The sequence below is a fragment of the Bos mutus genome, chromosome 10 (assembly GCF_027580195.1).
Source record: "Bos mutus isolate GX-2022 chromosome 10, NWIPB_WYAK_1.1, whole genome shotgun sequence".
NCBI lineage: Eukaryota > Metazoa > Chordata > Mammalia > Artiodactyla > Bovidae > Bos > Bos mutus.
In genome coordinates, this window is record NC_091626.1 from 81,674,501 (window position 1) to 81,698,021 (window position 23,521).

The 23,521-nt window shown below is 42.5% G+C and overlaps 1 protein-coding gene and 3 non-coding genes across 4 annotated transcripts in view; 2 read left to right on the plus strand and 2 right to left on the minus strand.

Annotated features, from left to right (window-relative positions):
- Positions 1 to 19,912, minus strand: part of OR6S1 (olfactory receptor family 6 subfamily S member 1) — a 23,861-nt gene extending 3,949 nt beyond the window's left edge. The window contains exon 1 of the mRNA XM_005901894.1: positions 18,926 to 19,912. Within this exon, the coding sequence (XP_005901956.1) occupies positions 18,926 to 19,912 (987 nt within the window). The remainder of the gene's footprint in view (positions 1 to 18,925) is intronic.
- Positions 8,518 to 8,599, plus strand: TRNAL-UAG (transfer RNA leucine (anticodon UAG)). Its single transcript has one exon. It is a non-coding gene; the product is annotated as a tRNA-Leu (tRNA).
- On the minus strand, positions 12,167 to 12,239 carry TRNAT-UGU (transfer RNA threonine (anticodon UGU)). Its single transcript has one exon. It is a non-coding gene; the product is annotated as a tRNA-Thr (tRNA).
- Positions 13,787 to 13,858, plus strand: TRNAP-UGG (transfer RNA proline (anticodon UGG)). Its single transcript has one exon. It is a non-coding gene; the product is annotated as a tRNA-Pro (tRNA).
- Positions 19,913 to 23,521: the final 3,609 nt, after the last annotated feature.

The following is a 23,521-nucleotide window of genomic DNA, read 5'->3' on the forward strand; positions in this document are numbered from 1 at the left end:
TACTCCAACTGGATTTGGCCTATATATTTTTGTCAGGAACACTACCTCACAGCTTTTTAATACTCTAAGGAACCAAATAATTTTCCAGAATAGATTGTCTAGGCTGTAGACAAAAATAAATTTCTAAGTGCCCAAGCAGAAAAAATGAGGTCAAATAAGATAATTTTATCTATTTGCATGAAAATGCATTGTGTACCATTCAAGGAGCTTTTTTTTCTCCCACAAAAGAGACTTCCTTGATCTCCTTGGCTGAAGACCCTGCATTTTCAGGTTTACTGACCCTAAAGTACCTTAAAATGTCAAGAATTTATATAGAAAAGTAGGCACAATTAAGAGAATCCAATCAACTATTCATCTTAGCAGCATCCAAGTACATCTATGGATAGATAGACAGACTGGTTTCTAAGGTACATAGATTGTTTATCTAGAATATCAAGGAACAAGGCTTTGCAAGATGTTAGCCAAAAAAAAAAAAGTTGTACTAGCCTCAACTTATGCTTTCTTAAATTTATTTTCTGTAGTTTCCCTAGACCTCTGACCCTTGGGAAATTGAGGCTGCACTCACTCTGGCGTTTCAGTTACTACTTGTGTTACCACCTAATGGTGGTGCATACACGTGGGTATTCATTCTTCTAGATTTACATTGTATGTATTACAGAAAACATCTTCTTTCACTCAACTGCAAGCTTGCTACAGCAGGGATGATAATCTTATTTATTTTCTGCACCTCCTCTAACCTGACCAAATGGAGAGCACAGATTTATTTGATGGATGTAGGGTCAGTTGTAATGTACCTTGAAGAACCAAAAGAAGATTCTGTTTCTCAGTTTCACAGTGCTTCTTGGTTTGTGTTCCCCATTACCTAATTCTAAGTGCCTAAATCCATTATAATTACTCTTGTGTGTTCATCGAGAAGCTGCCCTCTGAGTACTTGGATACTCTGGAACTGGAGTCAAAAAGCTGGACAAGGTAGTAGAGAAATCAAAGAAGAAAATCAAGTGTACATCATATTTTATCTTCTTAAGCCCAAAGCATGCGTGCCAAGTCTCTTCAGTTGTGTTCGACTCTTTGCAACCCTATGGACTGTATCCCACCCACCTGCTCTGTCCACGGGATTCTCCAGGCAAGAATACTGGAATGGGTTGCCATGCTTTACTCCAGGGGATCTTCCCAAAACCCAAAGTAGCCAGACTATTACAATATTTTGTAGTGACTGAGTTTGGGGCGGGGGGCTGGGGGCCGGGGGAGAAGGAGGTTATTGCTACCAGCAGAATGAATAGAAACAAAGAAAAAAGAATGTCCCATAAATTTCCTCTTTCCCTTTGGCTGAGCATGTTCAGGGTTACATTTCTTTTCACCTGAAGCTTGCTGAGGCAATCAACCTGCTGAGATTGTTCCCTTTTGTCCCACTTCTTCCATAAACTTCAGTAAACATTATAAAGACAAATGCAAATTTAAAATAAGAGGCCTAATTCTTCCTATTGAAAATAAGGGGAAAGATTTCCCTTTCCCTTCTCTCCTTTTTCTTCAAATAGTTATTTTAGAAAAGTTGTAAGTATAAATACATCACAGTATTTTGTATTACTCTGATGGTCAATGTACTAAACACATGAGACCATGAAAAAGCTACTAAATATTTAAGTAGGGGCTCATTAAATGCTGAAAGACTATCTGATACATCCATCAAAAGGAACATATTATTTACCAGTATTTAATTTTTAGTAAGATTTTTGTGGGCTTTCCTGGTGGCTCAGATGGTAAAGGATCTGCCTGCAGTGCAGGAGACCAGGGTTTGATCTCCTGGAGAAGAGAATGGCTACCCACTCCAGTATTCTTGTTTGGAGAATTCTATGAACATAGGAGCTTGGTGGGCTACAGTCCATGGGGTCATAAAAAACTTTTAGTGAGATTTTTATAGCACACGCAGATGGGAGCCAAGCCAGTAACTGGATGGCTGTCTGCTGGAGCTAGAGTGAGAGACTTACATTGCAATGTAGTGAAAGTCTGGTGGAACTTTCAGTTCAGTTCAGTTGCTCAGTCATGTCTGACTCTTTTCAACCCCATGAATCGCAGCACACCAGGCCTCCCTGTCCATCACCAACTCCCGGAGTTCACTCAGACTCATGTCCATCAAGTCAGTGATGCCATCCAGCCATCTCATCCTCTGTCGTCCCCTTCTCCTCCTGCCCCCAATCCCTCCCAGCATCAGAGTCTTCTCCAATGAGTCAACTCTTTGCATGAGGTGGCCAAAGTACTGGAGTTTCAGCTTTAGCATCATTCCTTCCAAAGAAATCCCAGGGCTGATCTCCTTCACAATGGACTGGTTGGATCTCCTTGCAGTCCAAGGGACTCTCAAGAGTCTTCTCCAACACCATAGTTCAAAAGCATCCATTCTTCGGCGCTCAGCCTTCTTCACAGTCCTACTCTCACATCCATACATGACCACTGGAAAAACCATAGCCTTGACTGAACGGACCCTAAATAGAGAATAGAACAGTTGAAGGATAGACTGGAAAATAAAGTACTTGTAACAACTCTCTAACTTTGGAGGAATTTATTAGGATTCCAATTCATGGGCCTGAGATTGTGCATTCCATGAATCAAGGCAATTGGAAGTGGTCAAACAAGAGATGGCAAGAGTGAATGTCGACATTTTGGGAATCAGTGAACTGAAATGGAATGGAATGGGTGAATTTAACTCAGATGACCATTATATCTACTACTGCGGCAGGAATCCCTCAGAAGAAATGGAGTGGCCATAGTGGTCAACAAAAGAGTCTGAAATGCAGTACTTGGATGCAATCTCAAAAACGACAAAATGATCTCTGTTCGTTTCCAAGGCAAACCATTCAATATCACAGTAATCCAAGTCTATGCCCCAACCAGTAACGCTGAAGAAACTGAAGTTGAACGGTTCTATGAAGACCTACAAGACCTTTTAGAACTAACACCCAAAAAAGATGTCCTTTTCATTATAGGGGACTGGAATGCAAAAGTAGGAAGTCAAGAAACACCTGAAGTAACAGACAAATCTGGCCTTGGAATATGGAATGAAGCAGGGCAAAGACTAACAGAGTTTTGCCAAGAAAATGCACTGGTCATAACAAACACCCTCTTCCAACAACACAAGAGAAGACTGTATACATGGACATCACCAGATGGTCAACACCGAAATCAGATTGATTATATTCTTTGCAGCCAAAGATGGAGAAGCTCTATCCTGTCAGCAAAAACAAGACCAGGAGCTGACTGTGGCTCAGACCATGAACTCCTTATTGGCAAATTCAGACTTAAATTGAAGAAAGTAGGGAAAACCGCTAGACCATTCAGGTATGACCTAAATCAAATCCCTTATGATTATACAGTGGAAGTGAGAAATAGATTTAAGGGCCTAGATCTGATAGATAGAGTGCCTGATGAACTATGGAATGAGGTTCGTGACATTGTACAGGAGACAGGGATCAAGACCATTCCCATAGAAAAGAAATGCAAAAAAGCAAAATGGCTGTCTGGGAGGCCTTACAAATAGTTGTGAAAAGAAGAGAAGCGAAAAGCAAAGGAGAAAAGGAAAGATATAAACATCTGAATGCAGAGTTCCAAAGAATAGCAAGAAGAGATAAGAAAGCCTTCTTCAACAATCAGTGCAAAGAAATAGAGGAAAACAACAGAATGGGAAAGACTAGGGATCTCTTCAAGAAAATCAGAGATACCAAAGGAACATTTCATGCAAAGATGGGCTCGATAAAGGACAGAAATGGTATGGACCTAACAGAAGCAGAAGATTTTAAGAAGAGATGGCAAGAATACACAGAAGAACTGTACAAAAAAGATCTTCACGACCCAGATAATCATGATGGTGTGATCACTGACCTAGAGCCAGACATCCTGGAATGTGAAGTCAAGTGGGCCTTAGAAAGCATCACTATGAACAAAGCTAGTGGAGGTGATGGAATTCCAGTGGAGCTATTCCAAATCCTGAAAGATGATGCTGTGAAAGTGCTGCACTCAATATGCCAGCAAATTTGGAAAACTCAGCAGTGGCCACAGGACTGGAAAAGGTCAGTTTTCATTCCAATCCCAAAGAAAGGCAATGCCAAAGAATGCTCAAACTACCGTACAATTGCACTCATCTCACACGCTAGTAAAGTAATGCTCAAAATTCTCCAAGCCAGGCTTCAGCAATATGTGAACCGTGAACTTCCTGATGTTCAAGCTGGCTTTAGAAAAGGCAAAGGAACCAGAGATCAAATTGCCAACATCCGCTGGATCATGGAAAAAGCAAGAAAGTTCCAGAAAAACATCTGTTTCTGCTTTATTGACTATGCCAAAGCCTTGGACTGTGTGGATCACAATAAACTGTGGACAATTCTTCAAGAGATGGGAATACCAGACCACCTGATCTGCCTCTTGAGAAATTTGTATGCAGGTCAGGAAGCAACAGTTAGAACTGGACATGGAACAACAGACTGGTTCCAAATAGGAAAAGGAGTCCGTCAAGGCTGTATGTTGTCACCCTGCTTATTTAACTTATATGCAGAGTACATCATGAGAAACGCTAGACTGGAAGAAACACAAGCTGGAATCAAGATTGTCGGGAGAAATATCAATAATCTCAGATATGCAGATGACACCACCCTTATGGCAGAAAGTGAAGAGGAACTCAAAAGCCTCTTGATGAAGGTGAAAGTGGAGAGTGAAAAAGTTGGCTTAAAGCTCAACATTCAGAAAACGAAGATCATGGCATCCGGTCCCACCACTTCATGGGAAATAGATGGAGAAACAGTGGAAACAGTGTCAGACTTTATTTTTCTGGGCTCCAAAATCACTATAGATGGTGACTGCAGCCATGAAATTAAAAGACGCTTACTCCTTGGAAGGAAAGTTATGACCAACCTAGATAGCATATTCAAAAGCAGAGACATTACTTTGCCAACAAAGGTCTGTCTAGTCAAGGCTATGGTTTTTCCTGTGGTCATGTATGGATGTGAGAGTTGGACTGTGAAGAAGGCTGAGCGCCGAAGAATGGATGCTTTTGAACTGTGGTGTTGGAGAAGACTGTTGAGAGTTCCTTGGACTTCAAGGAGATCCAACCAGTCCATTGTGAAGGAGATCAGCCCTGGGATTTCTTTGGAAGGAATGATGCTAAAGCTGAAACTCCAGTACTTTGGCCACCTCATGCAAAGAGTTGACTCATTGGAGAAGACTCTGATGCTGGGAGGGATTGGGGGCAGGAGGAGAAGGGGACGACAGAGGATGAGATGGCTGGATGGCATCACTGACTTGATGGACGTGAGTCTGAGTGAACTCCGGGAGTTGGTGATGGACAGGGAGGCCTGGCGCGCTGCGATTCACGAGGTCGCAAAGAGTCGGACACGACTGAGCAACTGATCTGATCTGATCTGAATAAATTACCAGGAGATGCTGATGCTGCTGGTTCTTAGACTATACTTTGAGCATCAAGGCCTTAAAGTAAATTTCCCACTTGTGTATAAATTTTCATCATTTAGACTATTGACAAGTATGAATAGCAGGAAATCCAAGGTTAAACTCTCCTGTAATGTTGCAGAATGTTAGAGCTTAAAATACTAGTATCCAACACTGAAAACTGAGAGAATAGGCATGTGCCAGACAAACATCACACTTCTCTCTATCAGGCATCTTTCCAAAGGGCTTCAGATACTGGTCAATTAAGTCTTTGGCAAGGCTGGCATTCCACTAGGAAAGCTAAGACTTCTGACTTCAGGTCTCTGTCAGTCTAACAGATGATCCACTTCCGTGAGGAACAGATCAAAATACTTCCCCCATTGAAGAATCCTGTGAGTTTAAGGCAGACAATGAGTGCTCGAGCAATAACAGGTGATTGAATAGGGGAGGCCGTGCACACTGGCTAGTAAAGGAAATTCAGAATGGCATGTGAGACTGTGGTACTTTGTCCTGATAAGAAAATGCTTTGAAGCTTGTCAATTTGTGGAGCCTGAACATGCAGTCCCTTAGAATCAAGGGGACCTCTGCTATAATGATCAAGTCCTTTCTTGTCAGCTGGTTCCTTTCACTGCCCTGACCGAGAACTAAAAAATAAATAAATAATCAAGGGTTCAGGTCACTTCCATCTTACCAGAATCTCTGTACTATTTTTGGAACCGTATTTTTAAAAAGAAGTCAAAACATTTACAGAAGCAGTGGTTTATTTAAATGTGTATGTTTACCAAATTAGCACTGAGACCTAAATATGATCTCACTTAATCTTCCAATCAAAAGCCTCAATGTGAGATTTCCCAGGACCAATCCATAGACTCTGAGTTTCTCACCTGGTTCACTACCAGACAAAATAGTTTGATAAATATGTTCAACACTTGTTCTCTCTCCTCCCATCCATCCCTACATCCTTTCAGGTAGTAAAGAACCCCAGGCCTTTTCTGTCTTTCAAACTGGTGCTTCCTAGTCTTATGCACAGTTTATTGCACACGATCTCTAGGTTCTCTCCAATTTGAGATTAGCATCAGTCTTCCCACTGCTTATGACCTGTTGGAAGGAAGCGTGCACTGCTCAAGGCAATATGCTCACACACTTTTTTTTCTGAGGGTCCTTAAAAAGCGTGGAAACACAAACTGAAGTTTCTTTTAAGTTGTCCACTTCAGCCAAAGGAGCTAGAGACAGGTACTTGAGCTCCTCCATCTCCAGTGGTGTGGGGCATAGAAGCCACACCTTCCGCTAGATTCGCTAGCCTTTGCTGCTGACCATCTCCGAGAGACGGCCACACTCGTGACTCTGGTATCTTCTGGAGAGAAAGAACTAGATGGGAGCCCACGGGTTGACACCCAGTTCCACCATGGGAGCTCAGATTGCCTGTCAACTGGGAGCAGAGAGAGGGAACCAGAGAGCGAAAAAGAGAGATCAGGAAGCGTCTAACCCGGTGTGGGAGAGGCGTGAGATGAGGTGGACGGGTGGAGGGGACTTGACCCAGAGGGCACCGGGATTGGCGGCAGTAGGGAGCTGATGGGGAGTGCAAGGAGAGCCCGCCTCTGGCCTTGAACTCTTCCTAAAGTGGCCCCAGCTTTCCCCATCTCCTGCTTCCCCGTCTTGGTTCTACGTTCATCCGATGCTCCCTGAGCCCTATTTCCAATCAGCTTTTTTAGAAGTTCTTTTGTGTTCCTCGCTCCCCACCCCACCCAGCTTCCTGAATCGAAGATGGGAACCAGCAAGACCTTCGTCCCAAGAAAATACAGAGAAGCACGCCTGACCCTGACCCCGAACCCTTAGGCCGCCGGGAAAGGACCTCGGAGAGATCTGGGGCAAGGGCAGGCAAGAGCAGGGTGTGGTTTTTTGGAGTGATGGAGGCGGGGAGTAAGAGGAAGTTAGGAAACTTTAATGAGACTCCGAGGAGAGTTTCTGCATCCAGAGACCCAGAAATGGCCAATCAGAAAGAGCAATGAATAAAGTGACTTGTAATCCAGGGTTTACCGCGGAGCACAGATTGATTGGTATGCGATTCCACTTGGGTACTGAAGATCCCTGGCTGGATCTGAAACTTTTCCTTTCCCTCTGCTGCTGCTGCTGCTGCTAAGTAGCCTCAGTCGTGTCCGACTCTGTGCGACCCCATAGACAGCAGCTCACCAGGCTCCCCCTGGTGAGGGGGATTCTCCAGGCAAGAACACTGGAGTGGGTTGCCATTGCCTTCTCCAATGCATGAAAGTGAAAAGTGAAAGTGAAGTCGCTCAGTCGTGTCCGACTCTTAGCGACCCCATGGACTGCAGCCTACCAGGCTCCTCCGTCCATGGGATTTTCCAGGCAAGAGTACTGGAGTGGGTTGCCATTGCCTTCCCTCTACTCCATTCAAAAGAAATGATCTGAAGCTTAGCGGTTCCGGAACCCATGAAAACTCGGACACACCCCTCCCCGGTGTGGGAAAGTTCTTGGATGTAACCACCCTCTGGGGGTCACCCTGGTCCCTCTGTAAGGGAAATTGTTCAGAGGCTATAGCAGTGCGCGTGTGCGTGGGTCTACCCCAGAGCGCTACTTTCAGGAAAAGTAGACCAATTTCTCTCTCTGACCGAACCTGCAGGGAATGCGACCAACGATTTTCCTGTCTATCGGCGACAGGCTTGCCAGATCTGTCAACGGAAGCGAACCTCTTGCTTGATCTGATCTCGGACCTCATTCTCTCTGTGAGTTTCACAGCCATAGACCAACGACCCAACAGAGGGGAGTTTCTTAGTCTTCCGAAATCACTTGAAACAAGTCGCCAGTGAGATTTTTTCCCCCTCCTTTCTGCGTGGAATTGCCTCGGTTAAAGAAAAGGTCTTTCAAGGAAATTTGCGCTAATAATCACTGACAACTTTCTAGTTCACTTCTCAGGCCTGTGAGAATACAATGATTTCTCCTCTCTCCGAGTTTGCTCAGGTCCTTTAGGGATAAATGAAAACACTGAGAGAAATTCCACTAACTCAAGAAAATGCAAAATTATGAGCACGCGTACTGTAGTAAACAGCTCAGGGATGAGTTACTTGCGCCACCTGTGGTAGTGTGGCCGAGCGGTCTAAGGCGCTGGATTTAGGCTCCAGTCTCTTCGGGGGCGTGGGTTCGAATCCCACCACTGCCAATGGTGTGTTTTAGCATAGCTGTAAATCAGTAGTATAATTCAAGCTGAATCCATGAAAATCTCTCTTGCAAGAATTTCTAGGAAACCTTTCAATCCTGCTCTGAAATACTTACTTCGAACCAGGTTAGCTCAACATCTCGTGCTCAAACTAGTTGTTTGCACCTCACTTTGCTTGTATCTAAGCTTTTGCATTCTCACAAGGGGGAATTCTTTCTGTCCTCCTCTTATAAAATCCACGCTCACATTGAATCGTTCTCATGACCTGGTTTAGGCACCATATGGTAGCAAAGACTTCCTAGATATTGCCCCATAGCCCCCATCAGCCCTGGTTTGGGAGCCAACACTGGTTTCAGAGCTGCAGCTCTGTGCACTGGAAATAACCTGCACAGACTTGATTTGATTTTAATCACATTACTCTTGTAACTGAAGATGAGGAATGAATGCATCCATGCAGAAAGCCATTTCCTTCCAGGCTTCCAGATCTCACTCAGGCATTATTGCCTTAAGGGTTGGGGCAGGGCAGGTAAATGGTTCTTTGAATTTGACTTTGCAGGTGGGTTTGTGATTCCAAAACTCTTAAAAGCTGGTTTTTGGCTGACTCCGGGTGTCAAGCCCAATGGAGTGTTCTGTGAATGTTGGCTTAGCCACTGCTTTGCCCCTTCTAAGCGAATTCACTTACCTTGGAGACTGTCCCAGTCTCTGAATCACCCAGTTGCAATGCCTGTTGAGAACCTAACTCAGTGTAGGAAAGAGGAAGGGATACACTCAGGGTCTGTTTAGTGGTGCCCTATCAGAATGATTGTCCCATTGCCCTTCTCAGCCCTTTCAGCCCCTGTTATCCCACAGGCTGTACAGCTCTCTCAAAGAGGTACAGTATTTCCCTGCAGCCCCTTGAGGAATGAAAGGTACAGAGCAGACAATGAGGATTCTGCACAGGAACCAAGGTCTTGGGATTTTTGGTGACACATTGATTCTGCCTTCCTTTTTATGTCATTCCCTCTTCTCAATCAAAATTATCTTCTGTGTCCTCACAGGTTATCTCCTGTTTCGCTTTGATGACTCCTCCAGATCAGTGCCTTTCCTTTCTATCCACCTTTCACTAAGAAAAATCTTGACACCTATATTCTTCACACAGATACACACACACACACAATGATCATAGTTTTGTGCTTTGTGAAGAGGGGAAAAAAATCCTCTAAAATTTTTAATTTACACTATGGTTTACTCTTGGTATTGCACATTCTATGGGTTTTGACAAAATGTGCAGTGATATATATCCACCATGATTAAAGTATCATACAGAATAACTTCACTGCCCTAAAAATCCTCAGGGCTTCCCCAATGCATCCCTCCCTCCCCTATAACCTGACAACCGCTGACCCTTTTATCATCTCCATAGTTTTGCATTTTCCAGAATGTTGAGTATTTGTCGTTGTTGTTGTTTAGTCGCTAAGTCGTGTTGGATTGTTTGTGACCCCCATGGACTGTAGCCCACCAGGCTCCTGCGTCCATGGGATTCTCCAGGCATGAATATTGGAGTGGGTTGCCATTTCCTTCTCCAGCTGAATATTTGGAATCATACAGTATGTAGCCTTTTCAGATTGGCTTCTTTCACTTATACACATTTGAAGTTCTTCCATGCCATTTCATGGTTTGATATCTCATTTCTTCCTGGTGCTGAATAATATTCCATTGTATGGATGTGCCACAGTTTTGTTTATTTACTTATTGAAGGACATCTTTACTGTTTCCCAGTTTTGAAGATGATACACATATAAAGTTGCTATAAATATTCATGGGCAGACTTTTGTGTGGACATCAGTTTTCAACTCATTTGAGTAAGTACCTAGGAATGTGATTGCTGGATTGTATGGAAAGAATATATTTAGTTTTGTAAGAAACTGTCAAAATGTCTCCCAGTGGCATGGTGTATTTTTAAACATCATTTGTAAGGTTAAAGCTCTGGTTTTTAAAAAACGTCCTTTATATATGTAGCATATTAAAAAAAAATACTTATATACAGAACACAATTTACCCACAGATTAACATCTTTTGCTGTATTTCTTTTTTTCCCAAAAATGAATGATAAATTTCTAGGAGTAGGAAAAGAATACTTGATGAAACACAATATCTGCTTAAAAAAAAAATGTCTTTTTAAGATTCCTGATTTATAACGCCCAACTGTACTACTCCAGAAAGTAGTGACAATTTTATGAGAAAGTCTTTGTCACTGTATCCTGGCCAGTACTAAACAGTGAACACTGTGTAATTTGGTGGTGAAACAAAACCCCCTAGTTTGAATTAGTATTTATTTCTTATTATTGAAAGAATATTCCCAAATGCATATTTTGCTTTTTTGCATTGCTCATTCTCTACACTGTTTGTTCACACTCTTTTAAAGGACAGATATTTCTACAGTATTTCTCTTTAAACTCTGAATTGCTTATTATAAATTATTCATGGTAAGGGAAAATTGTAGTGCTGGGGGAAGGGGTTGAGGGATATTACCCAATATTCAGTTAAGACTAGCTGGTATTCAGTATTAGGAGATATCATTCAAATCTAAAAAGGGTACCGTTATTTCATGCTGCTGCTGCTAAATCGCTTCAGTCGTGTCCGACTCTGTGCGACCCCATGGACAGCAGCCCACCAGGCTCCTCTGTCCACGGAATTCTCTAGGCAAGAATACTGGGGTGGGTTGCCATTTCCTTCTCCAACCGTTATTTCATATCTCCTCAGTAAACCGAATCACCTATAATGCATGATCACAGAGAGGACACATAACATTAAGTTTTATGGTCGGCAAAAAGTTGTTCTTTTGTTGCCTGAAAATCAAATTAAACATTCCAACGTTATTGATTTAGGAGATAAAACCTAGCGGAATAGGAGACTGCAACGAAAGATTAAACGTCTCCTCTTGGCGGAACCGAACCAGCGATCTAAGGATGACAGAATCTAAATCACCGATACAGTCCTCCGCTCTGCCAGCTGAGCTACCAAAAACAACGTCTAGTGAGACAAAGTGTCGACTACTGAGTATATAGTAACAGCCAGTGAATGGCTAGCTTCTTTGTATTTGAAGTTCGGGCTTAAACTAGAGGTCAAGAAATCTCCAGAGAGTTGAATCTAGGGTAGACTGAATCCTGGAGTAGCCTGGGGCAGAAGGACACAGAGGCTGAGTCCGAGGAAGTAAAAGAGCAGAAACCGTCTGGATTGGGGTGTATCTGCATAGCTTCTGGGCTGGGCTGTCCCAGGGTAATCGACAAACCAGTTCTCGTTCCAGAAGCAAAGGAAAACCTGGGGAGTCAGACAGGTTGCAAGTGGGAAAATGTGCGGGACTCCATGCTCCAATGGCAGCCGGAGGATAAACCTGCTGGCCGAGGTTGATTTATTCTTGACCTTAAACGCAGTTATGTGAACTCCGCCAATCCTATAATCTTTCCTTTCAAATCTTCAGAAGATAATTTCCCCTGAAACTTCACACACTGCTTCCTTTCTTTCAAGGGTCAGTGTAAGAAAGAAAAGCGCGGGAAGCACCACTCATGCCTATGTAAGGGTACTCTCTCTAGGCCCCAGCGAGATTTGAACTCGCGACCCCTGGTTTACAAGACCAGTGCTCTAACCCCTGAGCTATGGAGCCAAAGCGCAACACACTACTCACCGTCTACTTCCCTAAGTTTTGAAACCGGCAACTAGATGATATTTAAATAAAACGTAATAGATATTTAAAAATTAAAAGGAATTTCTTTTCAAGGAAGCGCTTCTTTATATACGAAGTAGAAATATGTTCTTGACTAGGCCCAAATGGGAATGTAAGTCACTGGAAGAGCCCACAGTGCGTGCTCTTCAGGCTCAGGCCTGACATGTCCCTGAACTTGGGCAACACCAGGGCCACCAGCGCAGCCCTGGGATAAAGTGGGGTAGATGAGGGTGTGAGACACGGCATCACGTCATTGTCTCCTATCTGCGTGGATTTTTGTAAAAGTAACTGCTACAGCTCTCGTAGACTAATATTAGGGTTTGTTCTTATTTAAAGAAAGGCGGACTTCTCGAAGTCCAGAGCGTGCCCGAGGTGAAGACATTCAGGGGTCTAGGCCGTCCCCACCACAATCTATTAGTGGAACGAGGTTCAGTCTTAGTCAACCTGGGTCTGAGATTCCTCCAGGTTTCCTGAAGCAGAGGTAGACTAGAAGAGGAGTAACCTTTCCCTCGGTCCTTTAACACTCTTTGCCAACAGCTTGGAGTCTGAGCGGCAGCTGCTTCTCTCTCGGTCTCAGAGCTCTTATAAATAACCAACCTGAAGTCCAGAATCAACAGAAAGAGGTGACGCAGAGAACGGTTGGGAAGAGGGCGGTCCCCTTCTTTTCTCTCGCATCTTAGCCCGCCCAGCAATCTGGCGCGGATATTGAGCCCTGCGTTCGTTGTTTATCAAGTTTGTGCCCTGAGCCAGGAATATGCTCGGTGCGCGGTGAACCGTGTGACCAAGGCAGACAAGCTAGAGCCCAGCAGTTTAGTTCCCCAAGTAGAAGAGACTGCGGAGTAAGGACAACGCTCTCCCTTCCCATTCCACCCACCACCTTCTGGGTGCTGGAGAAGCGGGCGAGGATAGGGTTCTAAAGAAGACGATTTTGGAAATGGTCGACTCTTCCAGACGTTTGCCACCTTCCGCGCGCCCTTGAAGAGTGCCTTAAATCTAGATCTATAGTACAAAGTTCATTAAATTAAGCTGAAAGAAAACAGCAAGAGCCTGATACAGGGTGTTTCTCACATAGTGGGCAGGCTGAGGCAGTGGTTCTAGTTTTTGACCTCCGCAGGGGCGTGGTATCGAGTTCCTCAGCTCTAGACCCTGGGCGGGAGGGCTTTCGATGAAATCAATGTGGTTTTTTGTCTTTACCTCTCCTCTAACTTCAGGCCACCTGTAGGGATGTTTGTCCTAACTCTGTAAGAACTCAGATCCTCGCTAGAGGGTCCACATGTGGACTAGCAGCTCAGCCTGAGTCCCTTACTGAACATTTCTGCCTCTGGAACCCTGTGGCTCAGGTTTCCCTGAATCCGCACGCTGATGCTTCTGAAATCTGGAGAAAATCGCTGGGTTTAGAAGAGGAATCAAAAATGGTCTTCATACGAAGTGATGCAGCGAACAGAATAAATGAATATTCTTAAATAGGAAGAGATGGCGCAGAGCTTGGCTCGTTGGTCTAGTGGTATGATTCTCGCTTTGGGTGCGAGAGGTCCCGGGTTCAAATCCCGGACGAGCCCAGGTGCTCGGTTTTTTTCTTTTTTTTCCCCTTTCCCCCTCTTTAAAGCTAAATGAAGCCAACACCACTAAGCTAGATCCACTTAGGTGAAGTCCCTTTCAACCTTGACCTGACTCAAGGACTTCGTTGTAGACAGAGGCCCCTCATCCCGCTATGTAGATATTTTGTCAGGAATATCTTGCTCAGGCAGATGTTATGTCGGCACTTCGAGCGGGAAAGAAAACTAGTGCGTTTCTCAATCGGCATTCACACGGAGTAGAGTGGTACCCGGAGGTGTGCTGGGGCTAGTCTGTCTTCCCCAGAGTCGCAAGTGCTGTATGCGGTCTTCCCAATGCTAAACAGGGGCTCCGGGAACCCTTGGGCTCAAAGGGTTCAGACATCCACGCCGTCCAAAGGGAGTACAATGAATCATTTTAAGGCATTATTTTCCAAAACACAGTATAACATAGTGACAACTGTCTTGCCATTTCTGGCAAGAATCCACCAGACTCTTCACTTTGATTGCTCACTTGGAAAACCAGCAGGGTATAATGTGAGGTGTCTACTTGTGACCTTAAGGTGTGGTTAATCCCGATTTGTGGAAGTCGCCCAGAAACCACTGGTATGATAGGCCTTCAGACTTGCCTATCTTCCTAAACTGCTTATACAAGGGGGATATTTGACAGGATTTCTGTCTGACTTGATCATATTTGTCCTTTGCAAGTTTCCTCTCTTAGAAAGGTTTTGTGACCAGGCAAGAATAAAGAGTTTGGTGACTGGAGGGAGGGGAGAAAGTAGAATCGGCCAGGACGTCCTGACAGATTGACCCTCCCCTGAGAAAGGTGACTAGCCTGGGCTTTAATGTGTTTGCTGTATGACTACTGGTGGAGATGCACAGTGAGAATTTGGATATAAAGTTCTTAGATTCAAGAGAAAGATCCGGAAAGGAGTTTTACGAATAAAAAACATAGAGCAGTTAACAGTAATGTGGGTAAGAACCAACAGGGAAGAGCATTTATATAGAGAAGAATAAGTTAAGGACAGGCCCTGGTGATCATTAGTGTTTAAAAATGTGAAAACAAAATACCAATAAGTGAAGGAACTAGAGAAGGAAGGCTCATGACAGTCACTTGCTCTGATGGCTTCTTTATTTGCTTAGGGCCCACTGACAATCTCACCAGCATTTAAAGCAAAAAGTTTAGGGAAGATGACAGTGTTGCATGGAATGAAGAATGAGGGGAAGGTGTAGACAGATAAGTAAATCTTTCTTCTTAGTATCTTGAGTGAGAAGGGGAGGACCTAGATAGTTCACACATTTAGCTTGGAGGTCTTGGGATAGCTTCACAATTATTTAATTGTCCACTCAAGGACAATCAGTGGGTCTTTTGCTGCCCTGCCCTGAAACCTTGGCAAAGGTATCTTGGGGTTGCCAAAAGTGCACTCCTTGACCTTGGTATGTTCTGACTCTTAAGGGTTTTTACGAAAGTGGCATCTGTGCCACTTTCCTCCATTATCCTCCTTCCATCCTCCTTCCATTATCATGGTAAGAAGCAGAAGTACTGGCTACAATCAAGACAAGGAACTCTTCAGCACTTGAAAAAAAGGCTCGAAGGAGCAAATTAAAGACTACCCAGGCAGCTTGAGGGGGGAGATAAAGGAAAATCAGTTCTGAAAAGCAGATATAGTTTAAGATGATCTTATGTGGGAGACATGTGGGGATTTCTTGTCTCAAATAAGATCTTTTGACCTTTGAGAAAATAATGTCCATTGGGAACCAGAAACAGAGCACCTGGCTAAAGATTCAGTAGGTACTTTTTTCTATAGTGGTAGAAACTGAGACCTTATCTTCTGGGCTCCACTTGAGAGGAGCAGCACCAGCTTCTACAGCTAAGAGTCTGCACTCAGAGTTTATTTTACTGATGACACTTCCAACAACTAATTTTGTTGCTTGTTGGGGTTGAGACCCACTATGTCATCCTCACTGCTTGGGGAATGTTAGGCGTCACAGAGAACATCTGGAACACTTGTCAAAGTCTTTACTGCTAAAATCTTTTCTGTATTGGCAGATCTTGAAATACTTCCTATAGCCGCAATGCATTTTTTTTTTTTTAAGATGGGGAACCCAAGGGAAATATCCATATGCAAAACTTCACAAAATAATGGTTTTCTTGGAATGAGGATCTTTAAGGAAGGTCTTGACTATGTATGTATAGCTACTGAACTCATCTGCTCCAAGGCCCACTCAGGAGCTCAGCCATAGACTCAGGGCCTGTACAATCTCAGAGCTGTTAAACTGTCTTCCTCACTTCCTATGGTACCTATAACTATGGTACTCCTATGCCAATATGGGCCTTTAATAAGCAATTGTCAACATGATCCCCTTTGAATTATACAAAAGTGTCCCCAGCAAATCACTATTGAGCATACTTATTTGACACTTTTTCATTCCTTATGTAATTTTTCCCTACAAGAAACAAAAAAGTAATGAGAGTTTGCTATGTTCCAAGTTACCAGGTACTCTTCTGGATGGCATGGAAACAAATTCAGATATGATCCAGTCTCTGTCTTTAAGAAGTTTGAAAAATAATGGGAAACAGGAGAAATGCTGCAGCTTATTATTGCAAAAAAAAAAAATTGTATCATTTAGGATTCAATCAAAGTGGAAGCACTGTATGTAGTGATGAATAAGAGATTTATTATAATTCTGGGAACTGATGAAAAAGTTTATGTCAAGCTCTTGCTTCTATGACTAGAGTTGGGCCTGAATCTGTAACCCTGGAGGTGAACAGGTAAGGACAAATGGGCATTGAAGTGAGGGGAGAATGATTCAAACCTACTCCATGAAATCCATAAAGACAAAATGAAATAAAATGAGAAAACCGGGACCTACATCTGTCTCTCACTGTCTCCAACCTTGTTGATATGGGAGATCTGCAGGAGAAGCTGGCTCCCTTCATCATAGAACTACCCATTCACTTGGCCCAAGAGATGGAGGAGGAGATCCATTTGTGCTAGAGGAGTTGTGGGTTCAACAGAAGCCCATACCAATGAGTAAAAAGCAGACTAGCAGAATAGCATCTCTGTTGCATCAATAAGTGCAAGCTGCAACAAAGCCTGGCATTCTCTGCCAGTCTTCAGAACACAGTGGTTGTTGTGTGTGACATTTCCACCTTCTAAATCTCACTACAAATTCCACCACATCCATATAGAAATTTAGATCCATATAGAAAGGAAAATTCCAGATAATGTAGTTCCAGCTTAGACAGACACAGTACTAAGTCAACTTTCTTGGGTACCTCCTAAGTACCAGGCTCTGTTCTATGTGTTTGGAACACATTCTTATTTTCAGCGTCCTCTTATTTTGTGATCTCTGGGATTGACTTCCGGTTTTTATGCTCCATGAAATTAGGTAGCTTTTAAGGCAATATCTTTTCTGCCCTCTGGGCAACACTTCTAGATCATTCCAGAAGAATTCTTTTTCTCTCTCAAATTACTGCTTATTTTTATTCCTTCCACTCCTCTAGTTCTCAATCAGGAATCTTTCAGGATAGAAATATTTAGTGTGTGTGTTTGTGTATTACTAATAGAACCAGATAAAATCATCACTATTTCTAGTGACCATTGAAACTTTATGGCTATTTCTTTGCATATTAATGCTCAGTTTGCCAATTTTGCAACATTATTTTGAGGTTGATGTGCTGTCCATACTTTGATATTTATTTTTTCTAAGCATTGTGTCTATGTACACAAATGCACTCCAACATGGAGTTAATTCCCATGTAGTGAATGATAGCTTCCGAAAACTTCTCTAACAAGAAAATACTTAACAGGATAAATCAATTTTCATATGACCTCCAATGTTATTTTGTAAATCCCCTTATCATCTCCTATCTTGAATTATTATTTGTCTCCTAGTCTTCCCCTTTAAGATCAAAGTCGCTTGAGGTTAGGAACCATTGCTTATTCATCTTATTATATATAATAAAGACATATTATATATAATAACATATATTACTGTATCACAGTATCCAACAAAGATGCTTAAAAAAACCTTTGTTGAATGATTGAATCCATACATACATATATACATACATAAACATTTGTCCAAGATTCCAAGGTCACCACAAATAAGTACCACCATTTCCTTTCAAATATACAATGATGTAGATAAAATATAACACAAAATCTGATTCTTGGTAGATACAACAGTATTTGATATTCTTAATTTTTTTATATTGAAGGTCCTCATTCCATCCCCATTTTACTAAAAATAAAAGATGAATGAGGACAACAGATATTCAAATGTAATAAAAAGATGGACAAATGAAAGCAACATAATCCACTGATAAAATGAGTGACTATATCTTTAATTCACCTTTATAATACAGTGTAAATTAGAAAACCACATTAAATGCTACTATTTATAAGCTTTCTTTTTGATCTGCTTTTCCAAAGGCATCTGAAATTGCCATGAAGAAGAAAATAAGTCCCTTATTAGATTTGTTTTACCTCTTTTCCACCTAACAGTGAATGCAATATTTTTCAGAAAGTATGTACAAAAATATACAGTTAATCTATTTATTTCTATGATTATAGGACATTTTCTTAAGATTCTTGATTTTCATAAATAATTTTAAGAATCTAATGAGAATTAGTTTTTAAATTTTGATGACAATCATACATGAACTCTTTAGGAATTGAATTAAAGCTATATATCCTCTTCCCAGACAAGTGCATATAGGCTCAGATATATACGTTTACATAGTAATAGTGCTCATTCACTTTCTGAAGCTTATTCTTAGATTTCCTGGTGACTATGGACCCATAGGTTAAGATTGCACAGGTTGGAGGTTCTTATAATGGTATTGATTATGATAAATCAATAATAATGTGAATTTATATGAGATAGAATCAAGGAATTTTGCCTGAAAGAGAAGAAGGATGGATCTGATGCCTTTGTAGTTCTTTAGTGGTTCCAAAATTTGGTCATGTGGTGATATCCATGATGATGAGACAATGAGAAGATAACAAAGAAGACTTGGACTTAGGACATCCCTTAAGTGATGACGTCCCTTCACTTTCAGCTCACTATTTTCTTGTTGAAACTTCTAGCAAGTGAAAGATGCCACCAAAATCCTGCTATTACCTTCTTAAACACGTCCTTCAAAGCTTGTTTTACTCGCTCATTACGTAAGGCATAGATGAATGGATTCAGCAGCGGTGTCACAAATGTTGTTACCACTGTCACTGCCCAGTTAGTATCCACAGAGCCACTCTGTGATGGCCGCACATATAGAAAAACGGCACTTCCATAGAAGAGGGTCACCACCATCAAGTGGGAGGTGCAGGTAGAGAAAGCCTTCTGCCGGCCTGAAGCTGAGGGGATGCGCAGGACAGCCAGGATTATGTGACCATAGGACACGGCAGTTATCATCAGTGAGGCTATGATGACAAGAGAAGCTAAGACAAAGTCAGTTTCCTCCAACTCCTTGGTGTTGGTGCATGCCAGGCGGAGCAAAGGACCACTGTCACAGAAGAAGTGCTGCACCACAGCATCCTGTTCACAGAAAGGAAGCAAGGCCACAGCCACTGTGGGGCCAAGTACTGCAAGGAGTCCCCCGACCCAGCAGGCCAAGGCCACTCGGAAGCACACAGCCCCATTCATGAGCAAGGGGTAGTGCAGAGGATGACAGATGGCCAGGTAGCGATCCACTGACATGACAGCCAACAGTAGGAACTCAGAGGCCCCAAGAAAGAAGTAGAGATAAAACTGGGTAATACATGCAGCAAAGGAAATAGTGTTTTGCCTTGAGAGGAAATTGCTCAGCATCTTGGGAATAATGACCGAAGTGAGCAGAATCTCTAGGCAGGACAAATTACCTAGAAAGAAGTACATGGGAGTCTGCAGGCGAGTATCAGCTCCTACCACCCCAACGATCAACACATTACCTGTTAGAGTCAGCAGATAAATAAGAAGGAAGACAGAAAACAGTTCTGCTTTTGTGCTATTGAGATTTGGGAAACCCGCCAGGATGAACTCGGTCACACCACTGCTCTGGTTTCCACCAGGAGCCATTATCTTTCCCATCTGTGCAACAGCATGAACACAGTCCTGGTGAGGATTCTCCAAACAATCCTAAAATTTATTTTATCATGGTATCGCACACGAAGCTCCACTTTCTCTAGTCACAGATCCTGTTAATACTTGAAGAACCTTAATGTCCATCAAGAGACAAATGGATAAAGAAGATGCGGCCCATATATACAATGGAATATTACTCAGTCACAAAGAAGAATGAAATAATGCCATTTGCAGCAACATGGGTGGACCTAGAGATTGTCACACTGGTGAAGTAAACCAGACAGAGAAAGAGAAATATTGTATGCTATGACTTAAATGTGCAATCTAAAAAAAAACATGGGTATGATGAATGAATTTATCTATAAAACAGAAATAGAGTTATAGATGTAAAAAAAAAAAAACTTATGGTTATGAAGGAGTAGGGGGAATCTCTCCTACTCTTCCAATCTCTCCTTGGAAAATTGGGAGATTGGGATTGACATATACACACTACTATATATAAAATAGATAACTAATAAGGACCTACTATATAGCACAGGGAACTCTACTCAATACTCTGTAATGGCCTAAATGGGAAAAGAATCTAAAAGAAGTGGATATATGTATATGTATAACTGATTCAGTTTGCTGTACAGCTGAAACTAACACAACATTGTAAATCAACTATACTCCAATAAATTTTTTTTAAAAAGATTTGAAGGATCTGAGGTCTTCATCTAATTGATTTTTAGAGCTGAGGAAGATTTCCTATAAATGGTAGCTGAAACTAAGGTGTGAAGATGACAGGAGGCTCCATCTTCACATCTACTATTCTAAGATCCCAAATGGTGCTATCTCATTATTATAATAACAATATCCATTGAGCTGGGAAAAAATGAAGAAAAATGATTTTGTGAAGAATGTGATTCCCATTCAACCAGAATCAGAACTTGAGCCAGACTGCCTGGCTTTGAATCCCAGCATCTACACTTACTAGCCGAGTAGCCTTGAAAAAGTTACTTAACATCTCTGCGCAACTCAATTGTAAAATGCTGTAAGGAGCAAATGAATTCATAGTGCAAAGAGTTGCCAGCACTTAGCTGACAAACGATGTGATAGAGAAAGCTCTGGACTCTAAGTTAGGGCACCAGAGTCTAGGTTTGCCTTGCCACTTCCCTTGGAAGACAGTCAATTAATCCAGCCTTGTTGGTCTTTCATCTGCTCAGCTGTAGAATGAGTCATAGGAATCTAGGCCATTAGTACACTTATTACACAATATTACCTTTTCACGGAGAAGGCAATGGCACCCCACTCCAGTACTCTTGCCTGGAAAATCCCATGGGTGGAGGAGCCTGGTAGGCTGTAGTCCATGGGGTCGCTAAGAGTCGGATATGACTGAGCGACTTCCCTTTCACTTTTCGCTTGCATGCATTGGAGAAGGAAATGGCAACCCACTCCAGTGTTCTTGCCTGGAGAATCCCAGGGACGGGGGAGACTGGTGGGCTACCGTCTATGGGGTCGCACAGAGTCGGACACAACTGAAGTGACTTAGCAGCAGCAACCTTTTCATGGAGACTTTCTCCTGCAACCCAATGGTCTAACAGAACTCTGTCAAGAAGTGCTTGCCTATCTAAAGCAAGTTATATTTAAAAGGGAGAATAGGGATAAACCACACTGATTCAGTCAGTTATCCGCATATTTTAATTTAGTGCCAACTTCAAGTCAAATATTCTGGGGAATGTTAAGATGAGTTTCTCAAGCTTTTTCAGTCCATAATACCAAGCTAAGTCTCTTCAAACTTGGGCCCTATTAGATGACTTGCCAGAGACAAAATTATGAATTCCTGGTAATTTCTAATAAATTCAGAAATTAAGTCCTTACCAATTGATTCTCGTCATTCCAATTCTGAAGACTAACACCAATTATAAGAACAAATCAATGATATTCTGAAATTTGTTTTTAAAGCCTCAGTTACTAGGAGAAAACTGATCACCATTAGCCATGAAAAGCATGAGAAATGACCTTAAGTCTTTGGTTCTCTGTCAGCCCTACAGTTCTCTAGCACACCCAGCAGTCTTCGTTTGCAATAAAGTTTGTGTGTTGAGTTGCTTCAGTCGAGTGATTCTTTGTAACCCCATGGACATGACTCTTTGTGACCCCATGGACTAAAGCCCGTCAGGCTCCTCTGTCCACGAACTGGAGTAGATTGCCATTTCCTTCTTCAGGGTATCTTTCCGATCCAGGGATCAAACTCATATTTCTTACGTCTCCTGCATTGGTAGGCAGGTTCTTTACCACTAGTGCCACCTCTCTACTTACAATCTCTCACCTGTGACTCCCACCCAAGTAGCAAAACTTTTGTACCTTTTGTTTCAGATCAGATCAGATCAGTCACTCAGTCGTGTCCGACTCTTTGCGACCCTGTGAATCCCAGCACTCCAGGCCTCCCTGTCCATCACCAACTCCCAGAGTTCACCCAGACTCACGTCCATCGAGTCAGCGATGCCATCCAGCCATCTCATCCTCTGTCGTCCCCTTCTCCTCCTGCCCCCAATCCCTCCCAGCATCAGAGTCTTTTCCAATGAGTCAACTCTTCACATGAGGTGGCCAAAGTACTGGAGTTTCAGCTTTAGCATCATTCCTTCCAAAGAAATCCCAGGGCTGATCTCCTTCACAATGGACTGGTTGGATCTCCTTGCAGTCCAAGGGACTCTCCAACACCACAGTTCAAAAGCATCAATTCTTCAGCGCTCAGCCTTCTTCACAGTCCAACTCTCACATCCATACATGACCACAGGAAAAACCATAGCCTTGACTAGACAGACCTTTGTTGGCAAAGTAATGTCTCTGCTTTTGAATATGCTATCTAGGTTGGTCATAACTTTCCTTCCAAGGAGTAAGCGTCTTTTAATTTCATGGCTGCAGTCACCATCTGTAGTGATTTTGGAGCCTAGAAAAATAAAGTCTGACACTGTTTCCACTGTTTTCCCATCTATTTCCCATGAAGTGATGGGACCAGATGCCATGATCTTCGTTTTCTGATGTTGAGCTTTTTCGCTCTCCACTTTCACCTTCATCAAGAGGCTTTTTAGTTCCTCTTCACTTTCTGCCATAAGGGTGGTGTCATCTGCATATCTGAGGTTATTGACATTTCTCCCGACAATCTTGATTCCAGCTTGTGTTTCTTTCAGTCCAGCGTTTCTCATGATGTACTCTGCATAAAAGTTAAATAAACAGGGTGACAATATACAGCCTTGACGGACTCCTTTTCCTATTTGGAACCAGTCTGTTGTTCCGTGTCCAGTTCTAACTGTTGCTTCCTGACCTGCATACAAATTTCTCAAGAGGCAGATCAGGTGGTCTGGTATTCCCATCTCTTGAAGAATTGTCCACAGTTTATTGTGATCCACACAGTCCAAGGCTTTGGCATAGTCAATAAAGCAGAAACAGATGTTTTTCTGGAACTTTCTTGCTTTTTCCATGATCCGGCAGATGTTGGCAATTTGATCTCTGGTTCCTCTGCCTTTTCTAAAGCCAGCTTGAACATCAGGAAGTTCACGGTTCACATATTGCTGAAGCCTGGCTTGGAGAATTTTGAGCATTACTTTACTAGCGTGTGAGATG